Source organism: Mustela nigripes, chromosome 2 (genome assembly GCF_022355385.1).
Source record: "Mustela nigripes isolate SB6536 chromosome 2, MUSNIG.SB6536, whole genome shotgun sequence".
NCBI classification, from domain to species: Eukaryota; Metazoa; Chordata; class Mammalia; order Carnivora; family Mustelidae; genus Mustela; species Mustela nigripes.
The window spans coordinates 146,117,347-146,142,642 of record NC_081558.1 but is presented as its reverse complement, the minus strand read 5'-3'; the positions used below and the strand labels follow the sequence as shown (position 1 = coordinate 146,142,642).

At 48.6% G+C, this 25,296-nt stretch overlaps 1 protein-coding gene and 1 long non-coding RNA gene across 2 annotated transcripts; one reads left to right on the top strand and one right to left on the bottom strand.

Moving 5' to 3' along the window:
• Positions 1-6,269: 6,269 nt before the first annotated feature.
• ZIC4 (Zic family member 4) lies at positions 6,270-24,787 on the bottom strand. Its single transcript, XM_059391779.1, is given in 6 exon segments — positions 6,270-9,122; positions 11,233-11,551; positions 16,135-16,752; positions 23,427-23,511; positions 24,652-24,672; positions 24,674-24,787. Coding segments are annotated over 6 exon segments (1,158 nt in total). The 3' UTR covers positions 6,270-9,121.
• LOC132012152 (uncharacterized) lies at positions 12,780-14,770 on the top strand. The gene is made up of 2 exons (XR_009402541.1): positions 12,780-13,585; positions 14,056-14,770. It is a non-coding gene; the product is annotated as an uncharacterized LOC132012152 (long non-coding RNA).
• Positions 24,788-25,296: the final 509 nt, after the last annotated feature.

Below are 25,296 nucleotides of genomic sequence, written 5' to 3'. Positions count from 1 at the left end.
TTTGTGGGGAGAGAGTGTATAATCCAAAATGCTCTGGCTTCCCACAGAAGACCTGGGGGAGTGTCTCTGGGCAGGTAGCCTCTTCAGATACCCTCTAATTCCATGGTTCTTTGGGGGATTCAGGACCACTGTTGATTGCAGGAGTAGGATGATAAGAGGAGAGAAGCTATTGTGAAAGGCTGGCTTAGAGGGCTGTGAGCACCTACATCAGCCTCATGTAACAAAAGGTGGATAACCCATTTCCACTTCCACGGAGTCTGGGAACTGCCTTCTGAGTTCAGGAGAGGCCAGGAAGTGGCATAACATCCTCTAGGGACACTTTTGCTCCTGGGTCTTGACCATATGAATCTTAGCTCCAAAGCCCTTCTGATCCCTACCCTAGGACGGATCCTTCTCCTGTCCCCCAAAACAGAGTCCCCTCTACATTCCCCTCCTACAGCCAGTTACCACCCTCCTCCCAGAAGCCAGGATATGGAGCTCTAGACAGTGGGGGCCTTCCAGGCAGTGTTTGCTGTGAGGCCAGCTTCAAGAAGCAACAAACTTTCCAGGGCCTCAAAACACTGAAGCGGATGGCGCCAGTTGGCCGGGGCGCGCCCCTTTTGTTTTGGGGGGCGATTTATGTTCTTTATAAAAATGTGGTTGCGAAAAAATAGAAAGAGCCTTGAAAATGTTGTTACAATGAAAAAGGGACAAATTAGAAGACATTTTCCGTGATCAAAGGCGGGAGCGAGAGCGCGCATGGGCATTCACAAAGCTTGACTTATTCACTCCCCTCCTTTGCAAGCCGGGGCAACAAGCGTGTCCCCCATTGACAAGGCGCCCTATTCAGACTGCAGGTGCGAAGTGGGCCGGCGCGCCCGGCCACATTATGTCAAGGTTGTTGGAGATTAGTGTTCGGCCTTAATAACTAAAGCGCTTGATTTACATTGGAAAAAAGCCCCCTCAGCCGTGAAAACAAAATCGTTGAACGCGTGATCATTGCGAGGGCGGCTGATATCCTAATACTCGCATTGTCCTAGGCTGGGCCCAGGCGAGCCCGGCCTCCTCAGAAAGGGCACAGCCTGGGTTGCTGGTCATAGACTAGGACCCCAGATTGGGGCGGGGGTGGGGGGGGAATGATGGGTGGAGTTTTACTGGCGCGCAAGGAAGATAGAGTAGGGGCTTCCCTGAGAGTTCAGATATGGGCTCTCAGCTTTGACAAAGTCTGGGATAGTAGAATCATGGGGGCTCCAGGGCCTGAGAACAGGTCCAGTGGTAACATCTCAAGGTTGCAGGCTCTCCAGCATTACTTTGGGGGAGAGCTGGGGAACTTGTGTTGAAGTGTTGTGGGCAATAACAATTTTACTCACAGATGGTCACCTGGGGGTGACTGGAGAGCTGAAGGAACTTACAAAGGACTAAGCACACCCCCTGACAGGATGCCTTCAAGAAGAGCATTGCTTTCAAGCTAAATCTCTTCCTCCAAGAAGAACCCATTTCAAAGAACTGCAGAACAACTTCAGCCCTGCCTCTCTTTCTGTTGTGTTTGCTCAGTAACTGAGGGAGGCGTCTACCTTGGCCTTGGTCCTGCCTCTCTGTGTGTGTGTATTTCAAGACAGATTCCATTCTCTCATACACTATCTGTGCCTCCCATACAACCCCCTCCTCCTCTCATGAGAAGGGATCCAAAGAACAAGAAAGACATGGGTGGTTGGAACCTAAGAACAAGCATTTCAATGTGGACATGTGTCTATTCTGACTGCAGTATTTTATTTGCTTATTTATTTATTTTGGAGAGGGCAATCTACTTAAAGCAATTTCCATAAGATCTGTCTTAGAAGAGAAGGTTTGGTGGGGACAAGGTGAGGAAGCTGTTAGCTATTGTCTGCCCCTGAAAAGGTCGTAAGTCAGTGCCTTGGTAGCTGACCTGTCAGGGGAAGGTATAAAGGCTTTATTCATGCAGTCGCTTCAGTGTTCTCAGCTCTCACAAAAGTGTTTTTATGATTCAATTTTCTTACCTCTTTTCTTAATTAAAAAGCTGAACCATTAGAATAGCACCTGCATCGTGTCCTGACGGTGCCTGCATACTAATTCCAGAGTCTTTACAACCAGTAATTATAACATAAAATCAGAGATTGAATAAAACAGAAGGATTTTGCTTCCAAAGCCCTGCTAATCCCCTTTTAAAAGGGTCTGGTGAAATAATTCAGAACAGTATCCGGAAGTTGGATTACCGCTCCTTTTTTAACTTTTTACAATGAAATGATATTTCACAGTTAAAGGAAGCTCTGTTTTTCTACAACAGTTTTTTTTTTTTTAATTGGCAGGTTTTTTTGAATGATAGAAAGCATTTGACTATGGAGTCCTTGCTTACTAAATGCACTGGCGGAAAATGTAGGGGAAATTTTTATAGCATGTTGAAACACTTAAATTTTCTCAGGTGAAAGTTGCTGCAGTGTGACTGAGAACTGCTTATGTACATGAGGTATTAGGCAACCTTCATTTCTCTCAGAGGAAATAAATAAGCAGATCTTTCAGGGGCAGATGCCTAGTATTCATGATTTAGAAATATGCGCATTTCAGGGAAAACACTTTTCACTAAGATGCTGGGTGAATCTTTTTAAAACTTACTGAATACATTGATGAGTGCAAAAGCTAAAGACCTCCATTAAACACTGAGCAAAACCTTGCAGTAGCTGAAGCCAAGGAGCTTGAGCTGTCTGCATTTTCTCCCCAGGTCTGGCAAGGAACACTATCTTCATCTGGCTAATCTGATGTTGCATGGGCCAGCTGTCAGCCACAAACATGAAAAAACTGGGTCATCCTTTTGATGCTTGGCATAAATCATCTGATAATATTGCTGATGGGGTTTTTTACTCCTTCTTTTGGACATTATTCTACAACTGCACGGTACAGCCAAAACCATAGAAATTTACCCAATTTTGGTTTCTTCCCTCTGCAAACATTTCCCAAGGCTGCCCTTTCATTATGAGGTTCAGAACCATGTACAGCTCTGCCTGACTTGTTTTGAATTGATCAATATTCTTGCCCTGCATGTTGGCTCATAGAGAGTTTCACTGGATCTAAAGAAGCCAAAAAAGCAAGACAAATTTCAAATCCATCTCCCTGGTCATATTTACATTTAATTAACTTGTATCCTGAGGTTTTTAAATTTTTCTTTCTCTTTTTTCTATGCAGCTGTTTTGGATGTTTGCAAGGCTACTGGAAGATTCAGAAGCAAACCCCAAGACTTCCCCTAATTGTTTAATGAGTTTCTTTTTCCTGAATGGTTTTGGAATCTGAACTTTATCAAGTTCCTAAAAATCTCTCATTTTCCCCATTGAAGATATCTGGGCGAAAAAGCAGTGCTGTCCTGATGGCCAGACAGGAAGTTTGTGACAAGTGGAACATGTTATTGTGGTCACCTGATGACCAAGACATTATTAATTTTCCCAGAATGAAAATTCAGTACAAGAAAACTATGATCATTTAAAAAAAAAAATGTTCTGGGACACCTGGGTGACTCAGTAAGTAGAGCAAGCAACTCTTGATCTTGGGAATGAGTTTGAGCCTCACGTAGGATGCAGAGATTACTTCAGAGTAAAAATCTTAAACTAACAATCAAAAAATACTTCTGATGTCTTCCTGGGGAAAACGTGCTTTTGTGTGATTTCTTTTAATTTTTTTTAAACTTTTTATAAACATATAATGTATTATTAGCCCCAGAGGTACAAGTCTGTGAATTGCCAGGTTTACACACTTCACAGCACTCACCATAGCACATACCCTCCCCGATGTCCATAACCCCACCACCTTCTCCCCACCCTCCTTCCCCCAGCAACTCTCATTTTGTGTGATTTTTGTCCAAATGCACAGGTCCTGGGTCACCCTTGCCCCCCACTCACATATTCCCTCCCATTACACCCAGGTCTTAAAAAATCCAATGCCTATCTCACACTAGCTGCAGACTTATAACAAAAATAAATGAACCTCTGGGCAGGGCAGGCCCTAGAGTTTACTGCAGTACCACTGTCTTAACAAATCATGGGAGTGACATCAAGATGATTGGGTTTCTCCAGCTTGGACCTACACTGAAATAAACTGATTCCCTCTCATTTTTCTTGGGCCTTTTAGAAATAAATTACTGTCTATCTTGGCATCCCATGGCACCACGCTCTAGAACTCCTTGAAAACATTAACTCACACGGTTTCAGAACACTCATCTTGCCTCAGGGTTGCCTGGAGAGGTATGCCCAGCCTCAGAGCTTGAAGCCCCAGGAGGTACCATATTTTCTAGTGAGATCTGGAGATCTGATTCTGGAAGGAACTAGGGGACATGTCTGAAAGATGAAGTCGGAATCGTATACGTGATGCTAACATTAACAAGCATTTAACAACATGTAGATGTTAAATGTTTCAAGGAATATCTTACTTAATACTTGATTGTGAGGGGGATTATTTTAAATAATAATAATTCTGTTTTACCAGATGAGGAAACTGAAGCACAAGGAGGTTTCATCACTTATCCAGGGGCCGTATGTGGACAAGCCTGAGACACTGGCTCCTATCCAAAAGCTTCCCACCACGCCGGAAGTTTTTGCCTGGTGCTCTGACTCAGATGACAGAGGAGGAAATGCTCGGTGGAGATCATTAACAGGCTAATGTACCCCCAAACGGTCCTTGCCGCAGCCACTCCGCGCTAGGAGGGGGGTAACCCCCAGAGGACACGTGCGTTTGTGTCTAGGGTGAGGCTAGCCAAGGGCACTTGGGGACCGGTTAATTCACCCCCCGCCCCCCGCCAAAGGTTACACCATTCAGCATTCTGCCAAAAAATAATGGTTTCTGGAAAGAAGCCTGAGCTCTGTTAGCGTCAGGGGCGCTGAAATGTCCCAGAGCACAAGCGCTGGATGCCAAGGGCAGCCACCCCTCCTCACACTCTCTTCTCCCTCCACTCCCAGGAGTGGTTCGATCCTACACTCCAGGGCGCCCTAGCTGCACAGGGCTATCGTAAGAGGGAGGCCGAGGGCGGGTGAAAGGCCTGAGTTTGGGCTCTCTGTGTGCGCGGACGGAGCGAAGCGGTGAGCTGGTGGTTCCTTCCTAATCCCCACCTGCTCCCCAGCACCGTGACTGTCGGTGAAAGGGCTTTAATGAGTTCTGTCTCAAGGAAGCCGTGTAGGGGACACTGAAGCAGCAGTAGAGGCCCGTCTAACTTGTCCCTGAGCCGCAGGAGGCGGACCTTTCCTCGAGAGGGACGGGAGGGGGCGCAAATCCCTGTACTAATGTCCTATGGCCCTCCTCCCTCGCGCTTCCCAGCGACTCGGGCCGGTCTTGGCAGCCCCTGGGGCCTTCCCCTAGCTCTTTTCACACCTGCGCGTCGCCCTCTCGCCTTTGCGTGCCGGGGTCCTTCCCCCAACTTTCTCAGGACTGCAGCCTTGGCCCCAAGAGCTGCTTCTTCAAGGTGTTCTCTACGGAGACCTAGTACTCCAAACCCAACAGCTGTGACCCTCCCACTCAGCGCAGCCCCCGACTCCTAGCCGCACCCACGGGAACTAGTTGAAAGCGTCGAGGCAAAGTGTTTGTGGACCCCGAGCCTGCACAGGAGGGGGTGCGGTGAGGCGAGGCGTGGCCAAGCCCTCGGGGCTCCGTGAGCTCAGTGGAGGTGGTAGGAAGGCTCCGACGTTTTAAGAGGTTCTGTTACATCTGAAATAATTTCTTTAGTGGCAGGACCAAAAAGAACTCCCGCACCGGAAGCTAAAACCCGTGGCCAGTCTCAGGGCTTGGCCTTTCGCCGCACTCAAATGGCGGAGCCTTGAAGTCTGAGCATCCGCTCCTCCAGGAGGGAGTGAGATCCAGCTAGGAAGACTCCTGCGGGCAACTGTGTCCGAGGCTTAAGCCAGTTTCACCTTTTTTTTCTTTCCCTGTGTTTATTCCCGACAACTATTAAGCTTTTGTCTGGGAAGTCAAAGGTAGTTCGTGAGAGGGCGCGCCATGTCCGAGGAGTGGGAAGGCTACCTTTCCAAGAAGACATTGGGAGCATCGGTTTACTTCTCCCCCTCCTATAATGTAAACTGGCTGATGAATGTCAGTGTTCCTGGGGTGAAATTGGGGGCGAGGGAGGCCTCCTTCACAATGGCCTCTTCAGTGGGTCCCTCCGTTTTGCTGCCTGGAACAACTAGGCTTCAGAGGTATTCCTGTAAAACCGCAAGGGAAGGCAGGGAAAAGGAGTGGAGGCTTCAGGAGGACCCCAGATCTTTCCCTGATGATGAAGCAATAATAACAGGACACTCGAATTCAAAAGAGGAAGGGAAACATCACAACATTTATTACCAAAGAAAACAGCAAAATGGAGCTCCATGTACACAACGCTCTTTGGAGGGAAAGAGAATCACAGATTTTAATTCATTTACATATTAACAACAAGATTAAAGCCACAGCTTTCAACTATGTTTTTCATTGAACAATCACTTTCAATCAAATACAAAACAATTTTTTTTCCCTTTCAGGTTAGTTCATAATTTACGATGTAAGGGGAGAGCTGATAAATCACAAACAGTGTGGGTGGAGATGTACCAAATAGTCTAAGATTTCAGTCAAGCTTTGTGCGTGTGTGTGTGTGTGTGTGTGTGTGAATTTATGATTACAAAACATTTGCCTGTCTGTATAATTCACATTCATTGCAATCATTACATTTTTCCATAAATTAGTGATATAAACAAACATATGGGGACCTCCAGTAAACAAATAAAAATCCATATAAGAGACAACATTTTGCAGCAACTATAATAACAGCATGGGTTACAGCTTGGGGAAACTTCTTTACAAATCATTTATTCGGCACACACAGAGTGGGGAGGCCGGTACATCCTGGTTTATTTAAACCACCTTTAAAACCACATTGGGAGGTTTGGGGAAAGCCGGACAGGGTGAAATTTTCTTTCCAGAACTGCATATGTGGATGGGAGGAGGGTATTTGCATGCACTTTGGGGACACTATCTTGTAAACTGAACTTTCTGAACTCCAGTTGCCAAGATTCTGAAGAAAACAGGAAATTATAAAAAACGTCCCTCCCTCAAGCCACTCTACTTTCTATTAATGGCAAAAGGGGCTTTCTGATTGCTTGCTGCTAGTAGGAAGAAACACACAATGGGTCTATTTTAAAGAGGATCATCTTTGAAGGAGCAGGAAATATTAACAATTGCTTGGCTGCAGCCTTAGGTTCCAAGGGTGGTTGGTAAGAATATTGGGAGTTTAAGGAGGGTCCCAAGGAGGCTCATCCAAGTACCCCGATGGGACTGATGAGTGCAGGCCAGTGCAGAGAGAAGCAGACACACAGTGTGTGCTTGGGGTATGTACCCTCTGCCTACACCTTCTCTGCATTCTTTTCTCCCCGTTCCAGAGCCAGTGTAAAGGGCCCCCTCAACATCTGTGCACCTTCACAGACCTTGGACCTGATATCTCTGTGTCGCTTTTGTTTTTTCTGTAGCAGGACTTAGTCCTAAAGGTATCAGTTGATGTAGTGTGCATGTTTTTTTGTTTCTTGTTTTTTTTTTTTTTTTTTTTTTTTTTTTAAGAGAAGTTTGATTTTATCTCTTTAGAAACGGTTTGAAACTAACGGGGCAGAGGGAGTTTGACAGAGAGGAGAACAAATCGCTGACAAAGAACCTTTTACGTTTCATCAGCGTTGTTAGGACGACAAGCAGGAATGTCTCAGATAATAACTCCCACTTCAAAGATTTCTCAGCTCAATAGAAAGCGGACCATCCTTTTTATTCAACCACAAGGACTGGCACTAAAGAAGACTCTACTGTTTGATTTTTTTTTTCACCGTGTTTATTTTTCCCCTATTCACTGGGGTACTTGGATAAAATAAACAACAAGACAATTAAGGGAACATGGACTTCTAACTTTCCTGCCATCTTCCCTATCCCCTTGGCCTTGGGCTCTTGAGTTCATGCCCAGGGCCAGAGTAGGCCTGAGGGGTATCCTATACCCCATGCCAAGGAGAAACAAGTGTGAGGCAGGGGCTGCAAGAGATTTCTGGTATGGAGGGGCAGAATGGGCTGCTCTGGGGGCCAGAGTGGAAATGTCCCAAAGGCACAGTCTGAACTCTACCACCGACCTCATCCAGAGTGCCCCCTCCACAAGTGCCTTTCAAATTCAGGCCTCCACCCTGCTCAAGTTGCAGGAGAGGCGCTTCGCACAAAATGGAGCTGGGGATGCTCATTTGTTAAGCTTCTGAGATTGCCCTGAAGTTATTTACTCTTGACCCTGGAGCTTCTTGGGGGCGCAGTCAAGAAGTACGGAGTCCGGCTCCTCCCTCTCCTGAAGGCGTCCCTGGCACAGAAGCGACCCCTCCCCACAGAAGTGTGGGGTGAACCCCTAAACGCGGGCAAGGCTGGTCCCAAAGAGGAAGTATATACTGGAGAACGCAGTGACAGTATTAAATGGCGTGAAAGCAAAGGTCAGCGCAAATGTATCTTAATAGAGTGTCTGCAGTGAAGTGTGCCGCCTTTGAAGCGGCCGCTCCCCGCGCGCATTTCCATGGCGAGCCTAACGCGGCATGCTGATGCACCGTCAAACTCACACTTTCAACCCCAAAACCCGACTCTTTGAACAACCCGAGCTTGATTAGACCTTTCTCCTTTTCTTTCCCCTCTTACAAACCATTTCCTCGCCTTTAGAAACTCGCCATCAAACCCAAATGCGCCCTCTGATCACCGCAGAAAGCAGAAACAAAGAGGGCTGAGCGGCGATTCAAGCGGCCCTTTTCTTCCCTCACATTATTATCCATTTTTATTATGATCGGGAACAAGTGCCCATTCGCGTGGGTTTTGTTTACCGGAAATTAAATGAAAATGATTTAGTCCGCGTCAAACAAAAATATATACTTGTATACACAAGAAAAAAGGCCTGTTAGACGTAAATATTATGTCCTTAATGAAAAGCCTGGACGGGCTCCAGGCTCGGCCTTTCAGGATTTCAGTGCAACTTGCCCATTGCCATAGAAATCCTAACTTACCATGAAGATGCACCGTGGCGAAGAAACATTGCTTTGTGCGCGGACCCTTTGATGTCGCAGGCGCTAGATGCGGGCGCTCAGCTGCGTTGGGCGAGATTACCTTGCGAGCAACGCGGTGGACATCTGTAACAAGCAAATGAAAAATTAAAGGCGATTAGTGGCCGACCAAGCATTTTTATTTTATTTTACTATTTTGTATTGGAGTAGAACGCAAACCGCGGTCCAGAAATATTAGAGAAAGAAATGAATCCTATTTGGAGAGGGGAGAATTTTGTAACGTCAGAAGAAGCAAGTTCTTCAGATGCCCTCTTGCACCTTGGTGGTGGGGCGGTCGTTTCCCGATGGGAACGAGCTGTTTGCCGCAGACCGCCTGCCCTTGGCCAGGCGGCCTCTGGACTCTATTGTATGGGTAAGGGAGTGGGGGAGGGGATTGCAGTACCACTTCCACAAGAATGGATTCGCTAAGGATATATTTCGTATATTCTGGTTTTTATTAGGGATAATGAAAACAAATCCACTACAGTTAGGACATCATTTATCTGATGAAAATGGGGAAGCAGGGCAGGAGTGAAAATTGTCTAATAGTGTCTGAAGAGAAGAGTGTAGAAGAAAACCCAGCAGAGTGGCAGGACCAGGACTTGTTTGTTGGGCTGTCTAGGGGGCTCCCCCTAGGTGGGACTACCACTGCCCTACCTATGTCTAAATTCTTAAGGGATCGGGATAGGGCTACCAAAGCTTTTTCCACCTTTCTTTTTCTTTCTACCCTCCTCCCTCATGTTAGCAAGGATTTAGGGTAGCCCCATCCTCCCTGCAGAGGGTGGTAGACTGGGAAACAGGCCCTGATTTCTCCCCTGCAGGGCAACAATTGCAAAGACTTTCCTCTCCTCTGCCACCAACATCTGGTTCTTTATGTGGGGACTTGGTACACAGCGTATAGAATACACATTCAATCTAGATCCATTGGGTGTTTACCTTTAAAATATTTATCATTGCAGCGCATCTCTTGTCTACGCCCCACCACATGCACAGCTTTTTAAAAAATAAGACCAACAACTGTGAGGTGTGTTTTGTTTTGTTTTGGGTTTGGGTTTTTTGTTTTTTTGGTGTGATTTATCCAGACACTATTGCCTAGGCCAAATCCCTTCACTGTGGAGGCCTTGGCTCTGTGACGTCATTGGCCCACTCTGTACCCCCAGTGCCAAGCACCCACAGTATTCCACAGGCAGCACCTCTACAAGGGGGTGGGGTGTTGTGGGAAGAGGGTGATTGGTCCTCAGAGTCTTCAGAGTACTGAATCCAAAAGCCCATCTAGCACTCTTTTGTTTGCATTTTCTGTTGTTAGGACTCACACCCTACCCCAGTATAAAATGTATACGGGGCAAACGGACAGGCAAACAGATAAATTTATGTGCTTGAGCCAGTCTGTGGGAGAGTGGCACATGATGCCTAGGGTTGGGTGCTTAAGCCCCTCTCCCTTTGGCCTCCTTTGTATAAGTAGTTGGAAAAATTGGGATCTGTGGCTTGTGCATTTTTGTTTCAATAGCTGAAGGAGGGGGGAAATGTAGAGAGGCAAAAGTAGAAGGAAATAGGCAAGATTTCGGCTCAGAATTTCCTCTGCCACCTTCTGCGATTGCAACTGTGGAGGAGACTCCAAATGGGGGCTGGGGAGAGAGTAGGGGTGGCAATCCGAGCCACCCAGGCCTTGAGCAAAACATTTCTCATTCTGTGAACCAGGAGAGGACTTTGTGATCTTAATTTCACCGCCTGCAGTTGCCAAGTTTGCACATAAATTCTTATAATGTGTCTTTTCCCCCTTCTCCCTGAATCTTTCTGTACTTTCTCTACACGAACACTGGGGTCACGCCACCCAGTCTCGAGGGTGTTTCTGTGAGTGGGTGGAGGGTGCTGGGTGTCACTGTGGAATAAATATGGGAACCATATTTACATATTTATATTTCAAAATAACGGACATTGTATCAATACCCTATACGAACTCTAACAACCTTTAATGGTTACCTTCCTTTCTTCCTCCTTCCCTTCCTTTCTTTCTTCCTCACCCTCTCTTCAAGCCTCAATAACCCCGCCGAGACTAGCAGTCCGTGTACCAGAAGCGGCAACCACAGCAGCAGCCCTAATACTGGAGGCGGTGGCGGCGACTGGGCCAGGTGGTGGCTGGGGGCTTGGGGGCGCGCCGGGGGCAGCTGCGGCGGGGTCGGCGCCCTGACACACGTACCATTCGCTCAGTTCGGCGCCACGCGCCACCGCCGCCGCCGAGGAGGCCACCGGGGGCTCGCGGCCGAAGTCCGACGAGGGCGACACGAGGGCAGACGGCGTGGCCGAGTCGTAGCCAGAGCTAGGCGGCGGCGGTGAGCGCCCGTGCACCTTCATGTGCTTACGCAGAGAGCTGGGGTGCGTGTAGCACTTGTCGCAGCCGCGCACTTTGCACGTGTATGGCTTGTCGCTCGTGTGCACGTGCGAGTGCTTCTTGCGGTCGCTGCTGTTGGCGAAGCGCCGCTCGCAGCCCTCGAACTCGCACCTGAAGGGCTTCTCCCCTGGTGGAGGCAAGGCAGAGACATTAGCGTGCGTGGGTCGTGGACCCGGCCCGGCCTCACCGCCCTTCTCAATTTCTCTTTCATTTTTTAGAAAAGACCCACAGAAGATTTTCAGAAACCTCTTTCCTTTTCGCCTCTCAGGACCAGCACCCCCTTCTCCCGCTCATAACGCGCACCGAGCTTCCTCCAGCACGCCGCCACCCCTCCCCCTCTCCCGCCTGGGCCAGGGGGTGGGGGGGGGAGGGTACAGAGGAGGAGGAGCGACACAGACTCCATCTTTGTCGAGTTTCCATCGTGATCCATTCCGGTTGTTTTCCTCCAAATTTCCCCACCCGGGGCCAAGAAGTACCTTTGCCCGAAGTAAGTTGACTGAGGAGCTAGCATCGGCTTAATTTAAAGTTGCTGGTTCTAGCCAAACGTTTCTCTCCCCCCCCCCCCCCCGCCCCCACAAACACACACACCATCCAGCGGTTCACCTCGCGCACACCCCACCGTGGCCCAAACTGTTTCCTCAAGTAGGTTTTGTGCAAACGCCAAGGCGATGGAATAATTTAAAGATGCGCAGCCCATGCATACGGCATATGCATAATGTGGATTCGTGCTGCAGGGAAAGGTATTCTGAGCAATGATTCACTTCAGACGCGATTTTTACGGGAAATGGAGCCCCCTCCCCCTTCCCTTCCACCCCCTGAGGGCAAACATTTAGCAGCATTCTTCAAATCTTGCCTAAACCGTCCGGAATCCCTCCAGTTACGCGCGCCGGCAATAATATTTTATTACGCTGCTCTAGCGGCCTCCCGGAGACACTGCCGCGGGCAGCCGGCTCTCCCAGTCCAAAATGACTTGAGAGGTCGAATAGCCTCCCCAGACCACCCACGCCCGGCGGTCGGGCCTCGCAGGTCTGAACTGAGAGACGGGCGCTGCAGGGTTTCCCTGGGCCAAGCGGGATCCGAGGCCTCTCGCGTAATCGTACTCTTGAGCTCGGCGGTTTCCGGATGAGCGCAGCTGCTGAGATAAGACCAGGCCAGGAAGACAAGCGGGCGGCCAGGGTAGACCCGCCTGGGGCTCGGATCCGCGGTGCGATCCCCTGTAGAGCCGCGGGAAGGCGCGAGCGCGCGTTAGGGTGGAAATATTCGCCGAGGACCGAGCCCCAATCCCGGAGCTCACCGGCGGCTGGATTCGCTGGAATGTAGGGGTGGAAAAGACCCCAAGAACCTGGAAGCCCAGGTTCCTGCTGGAGCTGCAGATGCTGTGGAAAGGTGGGGAGGAAGTATGTAGGCGTCTTAAACAAATGGATGCCACTGGGCGCTCTAGATTGAGAGAAAGGCTACCAAGCGTCTGGCTAAGAAAGAGATGCATGGCTGGAGGACTGTTGCCTTTGTGGTCGCTTCTCCCGCCGCTTCCAGGAAAGACGGGTGCTTTGGGGCAGGTTTGAACAAACAAAGACTTAGTGCTGAGCCAGGCTGCAGCTCAGGCGGAGTCAAAGGTTTGCGCACAACCCTCGCCTCCGTGCAGCTGCGGATGGTGAGCCCAGGGTTCTGGCACCGACCGGTCGCTGCGTCCTGACCCTGCAGGAGTACTGCTAGTACAGTGGAGCACTGGGCGGTGCTGGCCTCTGCCATTTCTCCGCATGCCGGTACCATTTTATTAAAAATAGGAAAGATGGAGAATACATCAGTTTCCCTATTTGCCCCTTGTTTTCTCCCCTCTGATCCCTTTTGGCATCTGCAAAACTAAAACTTTTCTTTCTCCCTTCCTTCTTTTCTTTCTAAAATCACTTACAAGAACCATGCAGTTCAGGGCCTGCAAAAGAAAACAAGATTTGCTGAGAACACAGAGGAGGAATAGAATTTGAGGTTGATTGCCCCCCCCCCAAATATTCCCACACACACTTATCCCATTTGTGGGCACCTCGTTGGACATTCATGTAAAACAGAAACAATGATTTCATCCCAGACGAGGAGCAGAGGGAAAAAACAGGGCACTGAAGGTGATTCGAGCAGCTTGGAAGTTCGGAGGCCCCAGGGATGCCAGGTGAGGCCGTGCCCCCTGCCCCGCGCCCTCCCGGCCTCTCCCCAGCTGCAGGAGGCTCCCTGGACTCCTTGCCTAACAACGCGCCCCCACTCCCACCCCCAATGCACTGTATCCCGCCCCCTTCCTTCCCACCAGATCTGGGCGCTGCGCCCTAGATGGGTGGGTGCGTGGGTAGATGTGGAGAGGCAGGGTTAGGCTAGGGCCCTGCAGCGGGTCCCGAGCGGCCTCAACTTTAGCCCGGGGTTAAGTCTTGAAAGGCCCGGAATCCCCTCCCTGAGGCTCAGCACCCGGGAGAGGCCTCCTCCCCGGCCCTGCGCCAAGCCCGCCTGACAAAGTTCGCATTCGCAAGCTGCGGCGCAGTTCCGCTAGCGCCATTTTCTCGCACTTGTGGCTGGGCCAGGTTATCGAGCGTCTGTGTCCCGGCGCAGACTCTTTCTACCTTGGATACCCAGCCCTGCCTCTCTCTATAGACTGTCTAGGAAGGTGGGGCAATCCCCCAGCTGAGGGCCCCCGAAAGGGGGGCAGGCGGCGGGGTCCGGCTGGGGCGCGGCGACTGGCCCGCATCTCCCTCGCGGCGGCACCATTGTTCCGGGATTGCTGTGACCGCCACAAAGTGAAACCTTTCGGCATGGGCTTGGGGCAGCTGCCTCCGAAGCCAGGCCCGGGATTCAGATCCGGGAGAATCTCAACTCTTGAGAAATCAGCTCCTGTTCGCCGCTTCCGCGACTCGAGGAAATGAAACGCCATTAATATTTGAAAAGGCAATTATTTTCCTGTTGAATCGAGAACTGTCTTCATGAATAATTTGTAGTGAGGTCTATTGCCATTTGAGAAACATTTTGTTTTTTGTTTCTCTTCTCTCTCTCTCTTTTCATTACTTAGGAGGGGGGTTTGAAGGAAACGCCGGAGCAAGCGAGGCTCAGTAGATTTTTTTTTTTTTTTAAACTCCAGCGATAATGAATCAGGACTGCCAGTGGAAAGGACGCACTTAGAATTCTGTCCTGAATAGACGCAAACCTGAGCCAGCCCAGGCGCACTGAACTTGCTTCTCTGCTGTAGGTCGATTGCACTAAGAGTTTAACCATTTTCTGCTTCATGGACTTCAAACAGTAGGCCGGCAAAGAGCAGTAAAAGTTTGTTTGTTTAAAAAAAAACCCTGTCATTAAAAATGAGTTCCTTGTCTGGCTCAGGACTGGGTGTCTATCTTCGCAGTACGGGCCGTCAGCTCCTGGAGTAGCGAGACTGTGGGAGGTGATGGGACCTCACTTCTCCCCTCCCCCGGGATAAAATTCGGAGGTTGGGAAGGGGGAACAAATGCTTGCGCGCCTGGGGTGGGGGGAAGGATACTGGAAACAGTACGGAAAACTGTACATTTCTAGATATGCTATGTAATTAAAGTAGGAGACTAAGAGTGAACTTTGGTCTGGATTCCTCCTGTGCCAGTGTCATGGCTAGGGAACTTCCCTGATATGCAAGGTTTGGGAGAGAAAGCGGGCTTGCAAATTTCTTTCCCCAGCTGTGCCAGCCTGGGGGAGTTCTTCAACTAATGCTTGCAGATATTTCCACCAAGAATAGAGGTGAGTAAGGTAGAGCTTCAAGAGAGTAAGAGAAGTGGGGCACCAACCTGAAACTTATTTCATCCTCTTCTCTCCCCACTAGTTCCCTTCTCCTACCACCCCCCCCCACCCCCAATAGAGGAGGGGAACTGTTGATTTCTTGCTTCCAGAGAGTTTGGGTGAGGAAAACCCTAGCTAGGGATAGTACAACATTGCCTGCTAAACTAATCAATGTAACTTCACAGGCTGTTCTGGGAAGTGTGAAAACTTTCTCCTTGCAATTGCATTAATTAGAGATGCTTCTGGCCAGAGGAGTTCAACTTTGCGTGCTCCTGAGCAGGCTCCTTTTCTTAACTAGAACTAACAGATGCGGCTGACACATGTCCCCATTTCACTTAACAGCTCAGTAAATGACATTTAAGGCAGATGAGTCTCCTTGGATCTCTGCTGAAGCAAAAAGGTTTGTCAAATTTCCCAAGTGTCAGGTCACCAAGGCTCCCAAACGGGGGCAAAGTTAGCCCACGAGACCCTAAATCTTAAAGGCACCAACTGCCTCATGACCCCTCAGTTCAGGTGGTGGTCAGCCACCCCATGGAAGAGTACCTTCGACAGGATTCTAAATAGATCAGGAAAATTAAATTGGTTCTATGTCTTTACGACTTTGAGGAACAGTACCATTTTAAAACCTGAAAAATCAAACTTGATGATAGGGAACACACACTTGCACACACAGAGACCCAAGCACGTTCACACTTGCCCCCTCCCCAAGAGCAAAAATCCTGCACTGTCCTCCCCACACACAGCCTCAGGAAACTTCCGTGATTCTAATAGAAGGACATAATTAATATTTTATGGACTTGGCTCATGGAACACCAAGAAATCCCCCCTCCTCCCAGATGGAACTTGAGGAAGGAAATCCAGCCCCGAGGGCCCAGAAGAGGCCGCCTGCTTCCCCAGAGGGTCCAGACGAGACAGACAGTGCCGAATACTGACCTGTGTGAGTTCTTTTGTGTATTTTGAGATTTTCTGATCTAGCAAAGACCTTCCCACACCCCGGGAAAGGACAGGGGAAGGGTTTCTCGCCCGTGTGCACGCGGATGTGATTTACAAGTTTGTATTTGGCTTTAAAGGGCTTGCCCTGGCGCGGACACTCCTCCCAGAAGCAGATGTGGTTGGCCTGCTCCGGGCCGCCGACGTGTTCCACCGTGACGTGCGTGACCAGCTCGTGCATGGTGCTGAAAGTTTTGGAGCAGAGGCGCGGAGGCGCGGGGCTATCCGCTGCCAGCCACTTGCAGATGAGCTCCTGTTTGATCGGCTGGCGCATGTATCTGAAGAAGGCGCCGGGACCGTGGGGCGCGGCGAGGTTCACGGTCAGGTTCATGCCCCCATAGCCGTGCAGGGCCGCGGCAGCTGCTAGGGCGTCGCTGCGGGCCACCGGCCCTGGCGCAAAGGGCTCGGGTCGCGCGTACATGTCTCCAGGGAACCCCAGACGCAGGAGTCCGTTCAAAGTGCCGCTAGGGGAGGCCTGGGGCGGCTGCTCTTGAAGGCCCTGGAACACCGAGGGGCTGGAGGCGGCAGCAAGCTGGGGGCCATGGTGTCCGGAGCTGCTACCTGTTGTCGAGACAAATAGCGCTCGTGAGAACGGGCGGCGTGGGCTGAGCATTCCACCAGGCCCCGGGGGGCAGGCCCAGCCCAGCCACACTACGGCCTCTGCCGTCAGCACCGGGACCGGGAGCCAGACAGAGGCGGCAGCGTACGGAGTGGACAGCGAGAGGCCAAGCGCCTCCGCTGCGAACAGGCTGGGCGGCAGTTCGGTAGAGCCCCCTGCCGTTCCATGAGCGGGAGAAGGCTGGAGGCTGCGGGGCAGGTGGAAAGGGCAGTAGGGCGCGCAGTGCTGAGTGTGTGGGTTTCTGGGGGGCCCCAGGCTCTGCTCCAGAGGAGTCCGACCTGAGCCCCAAGCGTGCTTTGGCAGCCAACTCCCTGGGGCGATCGGGGTCTCGGAGCCCTGCGGGGGAATGAACGTGAGGCAAATGGTGATGTTTTAGGTGGTGGTGGTGCGGAAGCCTCCGGATCATATATACTAATTTCAGTGCCTAGTTCGTCTGGGAAAGCGCGGCCTGCTACATCCCATCCCGGGCTCCCCAGAGCTCCCTTAGGTCAGGCGGTTCACACCAGTCACCTGACAGCGGGGAGAGGAAAGAACAACCACAAGAAACTTATGCAAAGTTGTTTTTTTTTTTTTTTTTTCCTCCCCTCAAGTTTAGGGTTGTGTCCCCCACCCACTCCCCGTGGTCTTTAATGTCTACTTGAAATCCAGTACACTACAGAGGTAGCAGCGGGACGCGTGAGGAAGTGAATAGAGATTCCGGGCCACGGCCCGGGCCCGCGGAGAGGAACAATCACCTAGGTCGCCTATTGGCCCGCAGCCCTGCCCGACGTCAGCAATGACAGGTCCCGCCGCACGCGGATACACACACACACACACACACACACCCCCCCCCCCCCCCCTTCTCTCTCTCTCTCTCTCTCCCTCTTTCTCTCTCTTACTCCTGCTCCCGCGCATCTCCACCTCACCCCACCCTACCCCCAGCATTTCATTCTCCTACTGCTCATGCGCTCTGACCCGGGCACGGATTCTTTTCTCACCTCTTGAGCCCCCTCCCCCTCCTTTCTCGAAAGCTGAGTAGATCGGCTCTGCCTCACTGCTCCTGGAAGTGAGCGGGGCTGGGTTCTGCCTTCTTTCACCACGACTTCAGGGAGGGGGTGTTTCGCTGTACGTAAAGAACTCGGACTATTAGACGGGCAGATCCAGCCCTACCGGGGCTGAAGGGCAGCCCAGGGCGCGCGAGGATGGAGGCCTGATTCATCAGTTTGTCCCAGGAGCCCGAGGGACTGCAGACTATGCGACCCGACCCGGAGCAGACGAACTCCTAGCCTAGTAGCCTTTGGGCTTTATTTTTTCGCTTTTGCCGAAATTTCTTGTGTCCTTCATTTCTCTCTCTCATTTCTTTGGATTCTTTATTCTTTCCACCCCTTTCCCTCCTTCCGACTCTATTCTTTCCACTTGGCCTTGCCAGCTCCTTGCAAGGACCAGCCCAAGAATCCCTCCCAGACTCAAGCCAGAGTGGGCCTGAGGCAGTGATGACCTGGGAGATGCAGACCTCGAACCCATTACCCTCTCAAGACGCTACCCTCTCAAGGGGGGGTAAGAATCCTCTTCGCCACAAATCCCTTCGTCCCGCGGACCGGGTGACCAAAGAAACAAAGGCTAGGGGAATGCTGCAAGGAGAAACAGGTCCTCCCTCACCGGGTGGTCTCCCCAGTCAGTTTGCGGGCTTGAGTTCTGTACCCTGCCGCCAAACGGAGCCTTTGGGAAAGGACCTTGGGGATCACTTCCAGTTTCAGCTCTCACCACTTGTTGCCTGCGGCCGTTGTCTCTGCCTCTCTCCTGGCTAGCCTTCAGGGTTCTGAGAAGAGTGGACGCCAAGTTTCCCCGCCCAGGCTGTGCAAGGGACTGCGGACCCACGGCCTGTTCTCACGCGATGCCCTCTGGCGCTGAGGGGCCACAGTTTTGGGGTGGGGATTGGCCCGCGGGGAAAACAAACAAACAAACAAACAAAAAAACAACCAACCAACCAACCAACCAACCAACCAAACAACCAAACAAAAAAACCCTTTCCGTTTCGGCCTAGTCTAGCCAAGTGTTCTTTGTTTGCGCTGCGGACTGGCTATGGCCGGCTGCACAGCTTGGCGATTTAAAGGGCTGCTCGCTGTGTTGCCTGGCTAGCTCTCTGTAGCCAAAAATGCCAACTTGAGTACTTAGGCTTCCCTAGAAGCCATAGGAAGCGATTCCAGAGCAGAGAAATGTTTGGATTTTTAAGAGAAGTTTTAAGGATTTAGTAAAAGACCTTGTATCCCTAGCAGATGTGAGAAGTTTGGATAGATTGCAAGAAAGTCTGACTGGGAGTTGATTGAGCTGTCCCACCCATCACCAGCACTAAGAACTATTCTTACACGTTTCCTAGTTAGTAAAGAGGGTTTCTTTTAAAATTAAAAAAATAATTAACTTAGGGTGCCTGGGTGGCTCAGTCCTTAAGAATCTGCCTTTGGCTAGGGTCCTGATCCTGGAGTCCTGGGATGTAGCCCCTTATGGAGCTCCTTGCGTGGTGAGAGGCCTGCTTCTCCCTCTCCTAATCCTCCCCACTTGTGCTCCCTCTCTCACTGTCTGTCTCTGCCAAATAAATATAATCTTCAAAAAAAATAATTAACTTATTTATAATGGTTGGCAGATTCTTTGAGACTCTTCATTTAATGTTTTGTTCCCTGCTCTGGGTCGCATCTTAGGGAGGGATTAACTTCCACATTTTCCCTCAGCTTTGACAAGTCCAGGTCTTTCTGCTCCTCTGGCTGTCTGGAAGAGCTTATGCAATGCAACCAATAGATGATGCCTTAGCATTAAAACAAAATAAAACAAAACACAGAAAGAAAGAAGAAGGAAGGGCAGGAAAGGGAAGAGAAGAAAAGAGAAGAGAAGAGAAGGGAGAAGAAAATGTTGAAGGAGTGCTTTTGACAGCCAAATTCCTTCTGCTCTGGAAACCAAGGACTTCTACTTAGTGTTGAGACTAGACTTTGAGGACTTGTCTCCTTCTCAGCTTTTACCTTCTCCCATACTCTCACTTTCTGGAATTTACCCTTCTGCTCACAGAAGCCTCCTTTCTTGTCCCCTGTCTTGTTTTCCCTTCCTCAACATGATGGTCAGGCTGGGTCTTAGAGGGGTTTCAAGGCTCCCCCCAACTCAGATGTCTGTTGAATGTTGCAGCTATTTAGGCAAGTCTGGGCTGAACTCATGAAGGCCTTTTAAGGAAAATGAACAAGCAAACACAACCTCCCCCCCCAAACCCCCCAGAAAAAACAATATAACCCCCCCAAACCAAAAGGAGTGTGTTCTTCCCTGGGGTCCCTTCTGCAGCTGTTTCTCCTAACCATCTCTCAACATAGAGCTTAGTCAGCTTCTCCTGTAGCATTCAGGCCTAAGTGCAGGAATACTTCAGCAATAGTCCAGCAATTAAAATATTTTCCTTTCCACCTGAACTTCCGTGATCTGCAACCTACTGTTTAGGATGTTTATCAAACTCATCATCCACTTTTATTTTCATTAAATCTCTGATTTGCACAAAAATGGATCCCTTAATATATATACCATGACTTCACTGCATCAGAAGCTTTGAATAACAGCAGAAAACAGGGATATTTAGGTTGTTTTAGTCCATGGACACTTTTGGAAGCCTTGTGATGCCAGTGAACTCTAATAGTCCTGTTTTTGTTAACAACACATGTATTAGGAAAAAAAAAAAACTCTAACTATACATTAGAAGGTGGTGAAAATAAAGATACAATTTTCCCCTTCCAAGTTTGTGGACCCCTGAATTCTAAGCACTGTTTTTGTAGACTCTGGGGATAAGAAGCAGAGGTTTTATACTTGTAGAGTGTTAGTGTGCTGCATACCCATACTAACTTTACCCTTGAAAAACTTTCAACATGTGTGTGGCTTTTTGTGCCAACAGTGAAAGGGCAAATAAGTCTGATTCAGCCAAATTCATTGACAGTAGCCTGGCCCCATAGAGCTCCTTCCCAGATGCAGCATTCTCTTGAAGTACTAAAAACACATGGACCCATCCAGGGTAGATGCTGCTTGAGTAGCCAGAGGTTACTTGACCTGCAGGTCACTAAGGCTGCCTGATCCTTACAGATTCCTTGGAGCCACATGGTTCACATGTTGGCTAAATACAGAAATGGGGCCAGGAATTCTCCCAAAGGAACATTTTCCCAGGGACAGAGACATGGAGGAAAAAACAAACCCATTTTACCTACGAGCATTTATAGACAGGGAACTCAGGGTAATTACATAAGGATCTTCAAGGCATATCTCTGAAAAAAGCTCTAAAGCAGTATCCGGGTAACTGTAGATGACAGGTGGGGAACTTATGGCAGGGAGAAATGTTTTAGTTTTCAGAGCTGTTTCTTTAAGTCTTCCAGTGTCAGCTAAGAGTGAGTCCAGGGGCACCTGGGTGGTTTAGTGGTTAAGCCTCTGCCTCAGGGTCCTGGGATCAAGTCCCGCATCTGGCTCTCTGCTCAGCAGGGAGCCTGCCCCCCCCCTCTCTGCCTGCCTCTCTGTCTACTTGTGATCTCTGTCAAACAAATAAATAAAATCTTAAAAAAAGAAAAGAAAGAGTCCAGATTTCATTGACTTGATAGGGCAAGCTAAAGACTGCTGTTCCTCTCTTTTAGAAAGTTATCTTACCACCTTGACTCCCAGTACCAAATGGTTGGCTGAGCATTCTATTTCTAACCATGCTGGGGGTTACAGCATTGTTGAGTTCACTTTCCTGCTTGATGTGCAGGAAAAAAAGAGACATATTCTGCAGCCCAGAGATCTTCAGCAGAAGGCAAAGAAGCACTGGAGGCTTTTGTAGGGGGCTCTTTGGAATAAGTTCCACCGCCAGACCCCAAAATCTATCCAGTGTCCAGAATCCTGCCCTAAGCACCTTTGTTCACCTCAGCCTGTTGTATAGAAATATGACATTTGGTGGCCCTACCATCTGCCAGAGCTCCTTCCATTACTGACTTCAATAGGGAATGTCTGACCTCTCTCCTTTGGAAGGAAAGAAATAGGAGAGATTTCAGATCAATAGCTGGGCTATTTTTCTACTTTGATATTTTAAGAAATGCTAAATAATGATTATCTGTTTCAGGTTATGCTTCGAGCAGGATCCCAGGAGCTGATGGCCACTGCACAGAGCCTGGCCAAGAGCAAGCCTTTTTGTCTGAATGTTCTGCATCTAGATCTGCTGTCACTTGTTCAGTCCTTTTTCCCTGTTTCTAGCCAGGTTATCACCAAAACAAGGGACAAGTCTCTTTATAGGCTATTCACAGACAGACTTTAGATTCCTGCAGTGAGAGGCTGTCTCTAGTCTATGAAAAATAAATAAATAACTTAAGACCCAGGAGCCCACCATATGTCCTAGTCCAAATTGTACAAAGGAGATGAGATCTAAGATTTTGGAGATAGAGGAAGCTATTCCTCTCCTCTGCTATGGAAGTTTGGGTTTTAATCATCATTAATGGAACTGAGTATGAAAACATATATACTTGGATAAAATTTAATTTCCAAGCAAAGGTTCTCCAAAATATCTTTGGACAAAAGATTAAGAAACATGGGGGGGGGGGGTGCCTAGGTGGCTCAGTGGGTTAAGCCTCTGCCTTAGGCTCAGGTCATGATCTCAGGGTCCTGGGAAGGAGCCCCCTATCAGGCTCTCTGCTCAGCAGGGAGCCTGCTTCCCCCTCTCTCTTTGCCTACCTCTCTGCCTACTTGTAATCTCTCTGTCTCTGTCAAATAAATAAATAAAATCTTAAAAAAAAAAAAAAGATTAAGAAACATGGTGAAAGGATCTTCCAGAACAGCACTGAGGAATTAAAACAACTGAATTTACATAATAAGCACATGTCTCTTGAGAATTCTGCCATCAAATTATCCCAAAATAATAGAAGAAAGCTATTTCCCCGAGTTGTCCATTTAACTTTTGTTAAGAAGGTTGCTTTTCCTTCCAACAAGGGAATACCTTGGAGGCAACCATCAGCTGGTGGTGTAGTTGAATGAAATGAGGGAAACTAGAAGCGCCTGGAAGGGAAAACACCCAACCCTAAATCATATGCTTATTCTAAATGGAATATTAAATTAAATTCTTCACAATGAAGGTATTCCTGACAGAGCAGCTGTCAGTCACTCCCTGTTCAGACACCACATTGTGGGAACATAGTTGCTGCCACATTGCAGAAGGCTGGTGTCCCTGGTAAAGATGATGCATATCATGTAAACCCCATCACCAAGATCAAAGTCTGCTCCTTTCATGGAAGCCAATACATGTCAAACCTCATTCCAATCAAATCGTCTGGAAATGAATCCAAGATGAATATGTCATAGAATAATGTGACAGTGGAACTACAGAAGGTCAGGGGTTGTTGTTTCAATGAGAGAGTCGTCAAATATTAATTCTAGAATGTCCAGATGAGTAGGCATTGAGGGGGATTAGCTGGCTGCTGGTGGGACGTTGTGTAGCTGATTTGTGTGCAAATGCATCAAACACCAAGGTGTTGTTCTCAGTTTCATTGGAACTCAAGAAACACCTCCAAGCTCACAACCCAACATAACCAAAAGAAAAAACAAAACTTCCCACTTAAAAAAATAACTTAAACAAACCAATATTCAAAAAAGGATTTTAACTTACTAGACTCTTTGAGGGAGTTTCGGTAAAGCCGTAATCTTTTCCTCATCACCAAGGAAGTCTTGTATCTCATTTTCTGACTTTGAACCTGTTTGGGAAGAAAAAAGGGACAGTCATTCGTGAAACAATTTTATACATGTTTGCATGGCAAGATTGTGAGGCCAGAATGTATCAGTGTTGGTCTGAAGAGTCTTTCCAGTCTTTCATAGACCATTTTCAAATTTATAAAAGTGAAAGAAGAGGATTCTGCTGGGAACTACCCATATTTATTGCAAAATGACATAACCTTTGTGATTAAAATATATTAAAAATCTTTTTCCCTACTAGATACTTCTCTGGTGTAACTCATTTGTCGATTTCCCTTGTAGATAGAATTTAAGCACAATTTAAGCATTCAAACACCTCTGACTTCTAGAATTTAAATTTATTCTATGAGAAATTCCCATTGTTTTCTGAATTTAGTGAAATGTAATGGAGAGGGCTGTGTGTCCTCTGGGACATAAGGTTAAAAACTGAGGTACAAGTACTGGAATTAAGAAGAGAGAAATTTCCTTGTAAATTTGTATATCTTGCCCATAGTGGTATGGGAACATTTACCGTCATATGACTTCCACCTCCAAACCCATTTGGAAATCATCATTGGTTGATTTTTTGAAGCTAATATAAAATTCACCATAATAGAAAAAACGTATCATTTCTATCATTTGGTCCTAGTTATCTTCACTTCTTAGTTAAGAAATACCTCCCCTGTTATATTTGCATCCCTTATCAAATTCACTTTGTGGATAATGCTACCAAGGCTTTGGCCATCTTAAAGCCTGAAACCCATCCTGAGGACCTTTGCATCTGTCAGGCAACGTTAAAGACAGTGGAACAGCAACACAGAGTCGATCCACCCAGCCCCAACCCTCACTTGGCCTAGAAAGACAAACAGTCATTGAAAAGGTCTCAGGCTGGACAAACACAGCACGCCCTCTGTCAATGAGGACGTCTGCCTGTCTTGACACTCCAGCCCACAGAACAAGCGATTGTTTAACTTGTTGAACCACAGGCCAAATCCAAATGGGGCTCTGCTATCTCAAAGCCTTTCCAATTCTCTATGCTCAAAGATCTTTCTTTCTCCCTCAACCCCCAAACTGGGTTTGAACTAGCTTGTGTGTTTTCACCCTTCCATCTCCCTTCTTTTCTAGGTTTAAGCCTGAGGGGTGGGGGCGGGGGATAGACTCACCTTTTCCCAGAGGGTTTTATTTATTTTCAATTCTTTCTAACCAAAAGGTTTCTGTCCCTCCAAATAATAAGCTCCTTCCTGCACAAATCAGGAAAGAAAGGAGGCCCAACTTTACATTCCTACAGAAAGGTGGCATGCTGGGCATACCCGCTCTAAAATTTCCTCATGGCAGGATGTCTGGCACGGGAAAAGTCCTGGTTGGTTGGAACTAATAGAATTTACTTTTTTGCCTCAGAGGGAAATGGGTGTGAGTTTCTCTACAGAGGCCCATCCACCAACAATGCTGCCCAAGTCCCTCCCCTCCCCTCTTAAGAGGCCTGGGTCACTTCTACCCTGCCCTGATCCTGGCAGTCTTTTGTGCATTACAAACCCACAGGCATGCCAACAAATGCAGAGGCTGGACTTTGGACTGGCAACTGGCACTGTAAGCTTCTCTGTAGTAGCTCCATCACTAGACTGGTATAGGGAATCAGAGTGAAAAATTGTCTCCTTTGGTTAAAACTCTAAGTCCACTGAGCAAGCCAGTTATCTCACTGAAGGTGGGATGAAAGAATATGGGGGCAATCCCTGGGACCCTGGACCTAAGATCCCCACTAACCTAGAGATATAAAAGCTCTGAAAATGCCTGGTGAGGTTTTCCTCAAA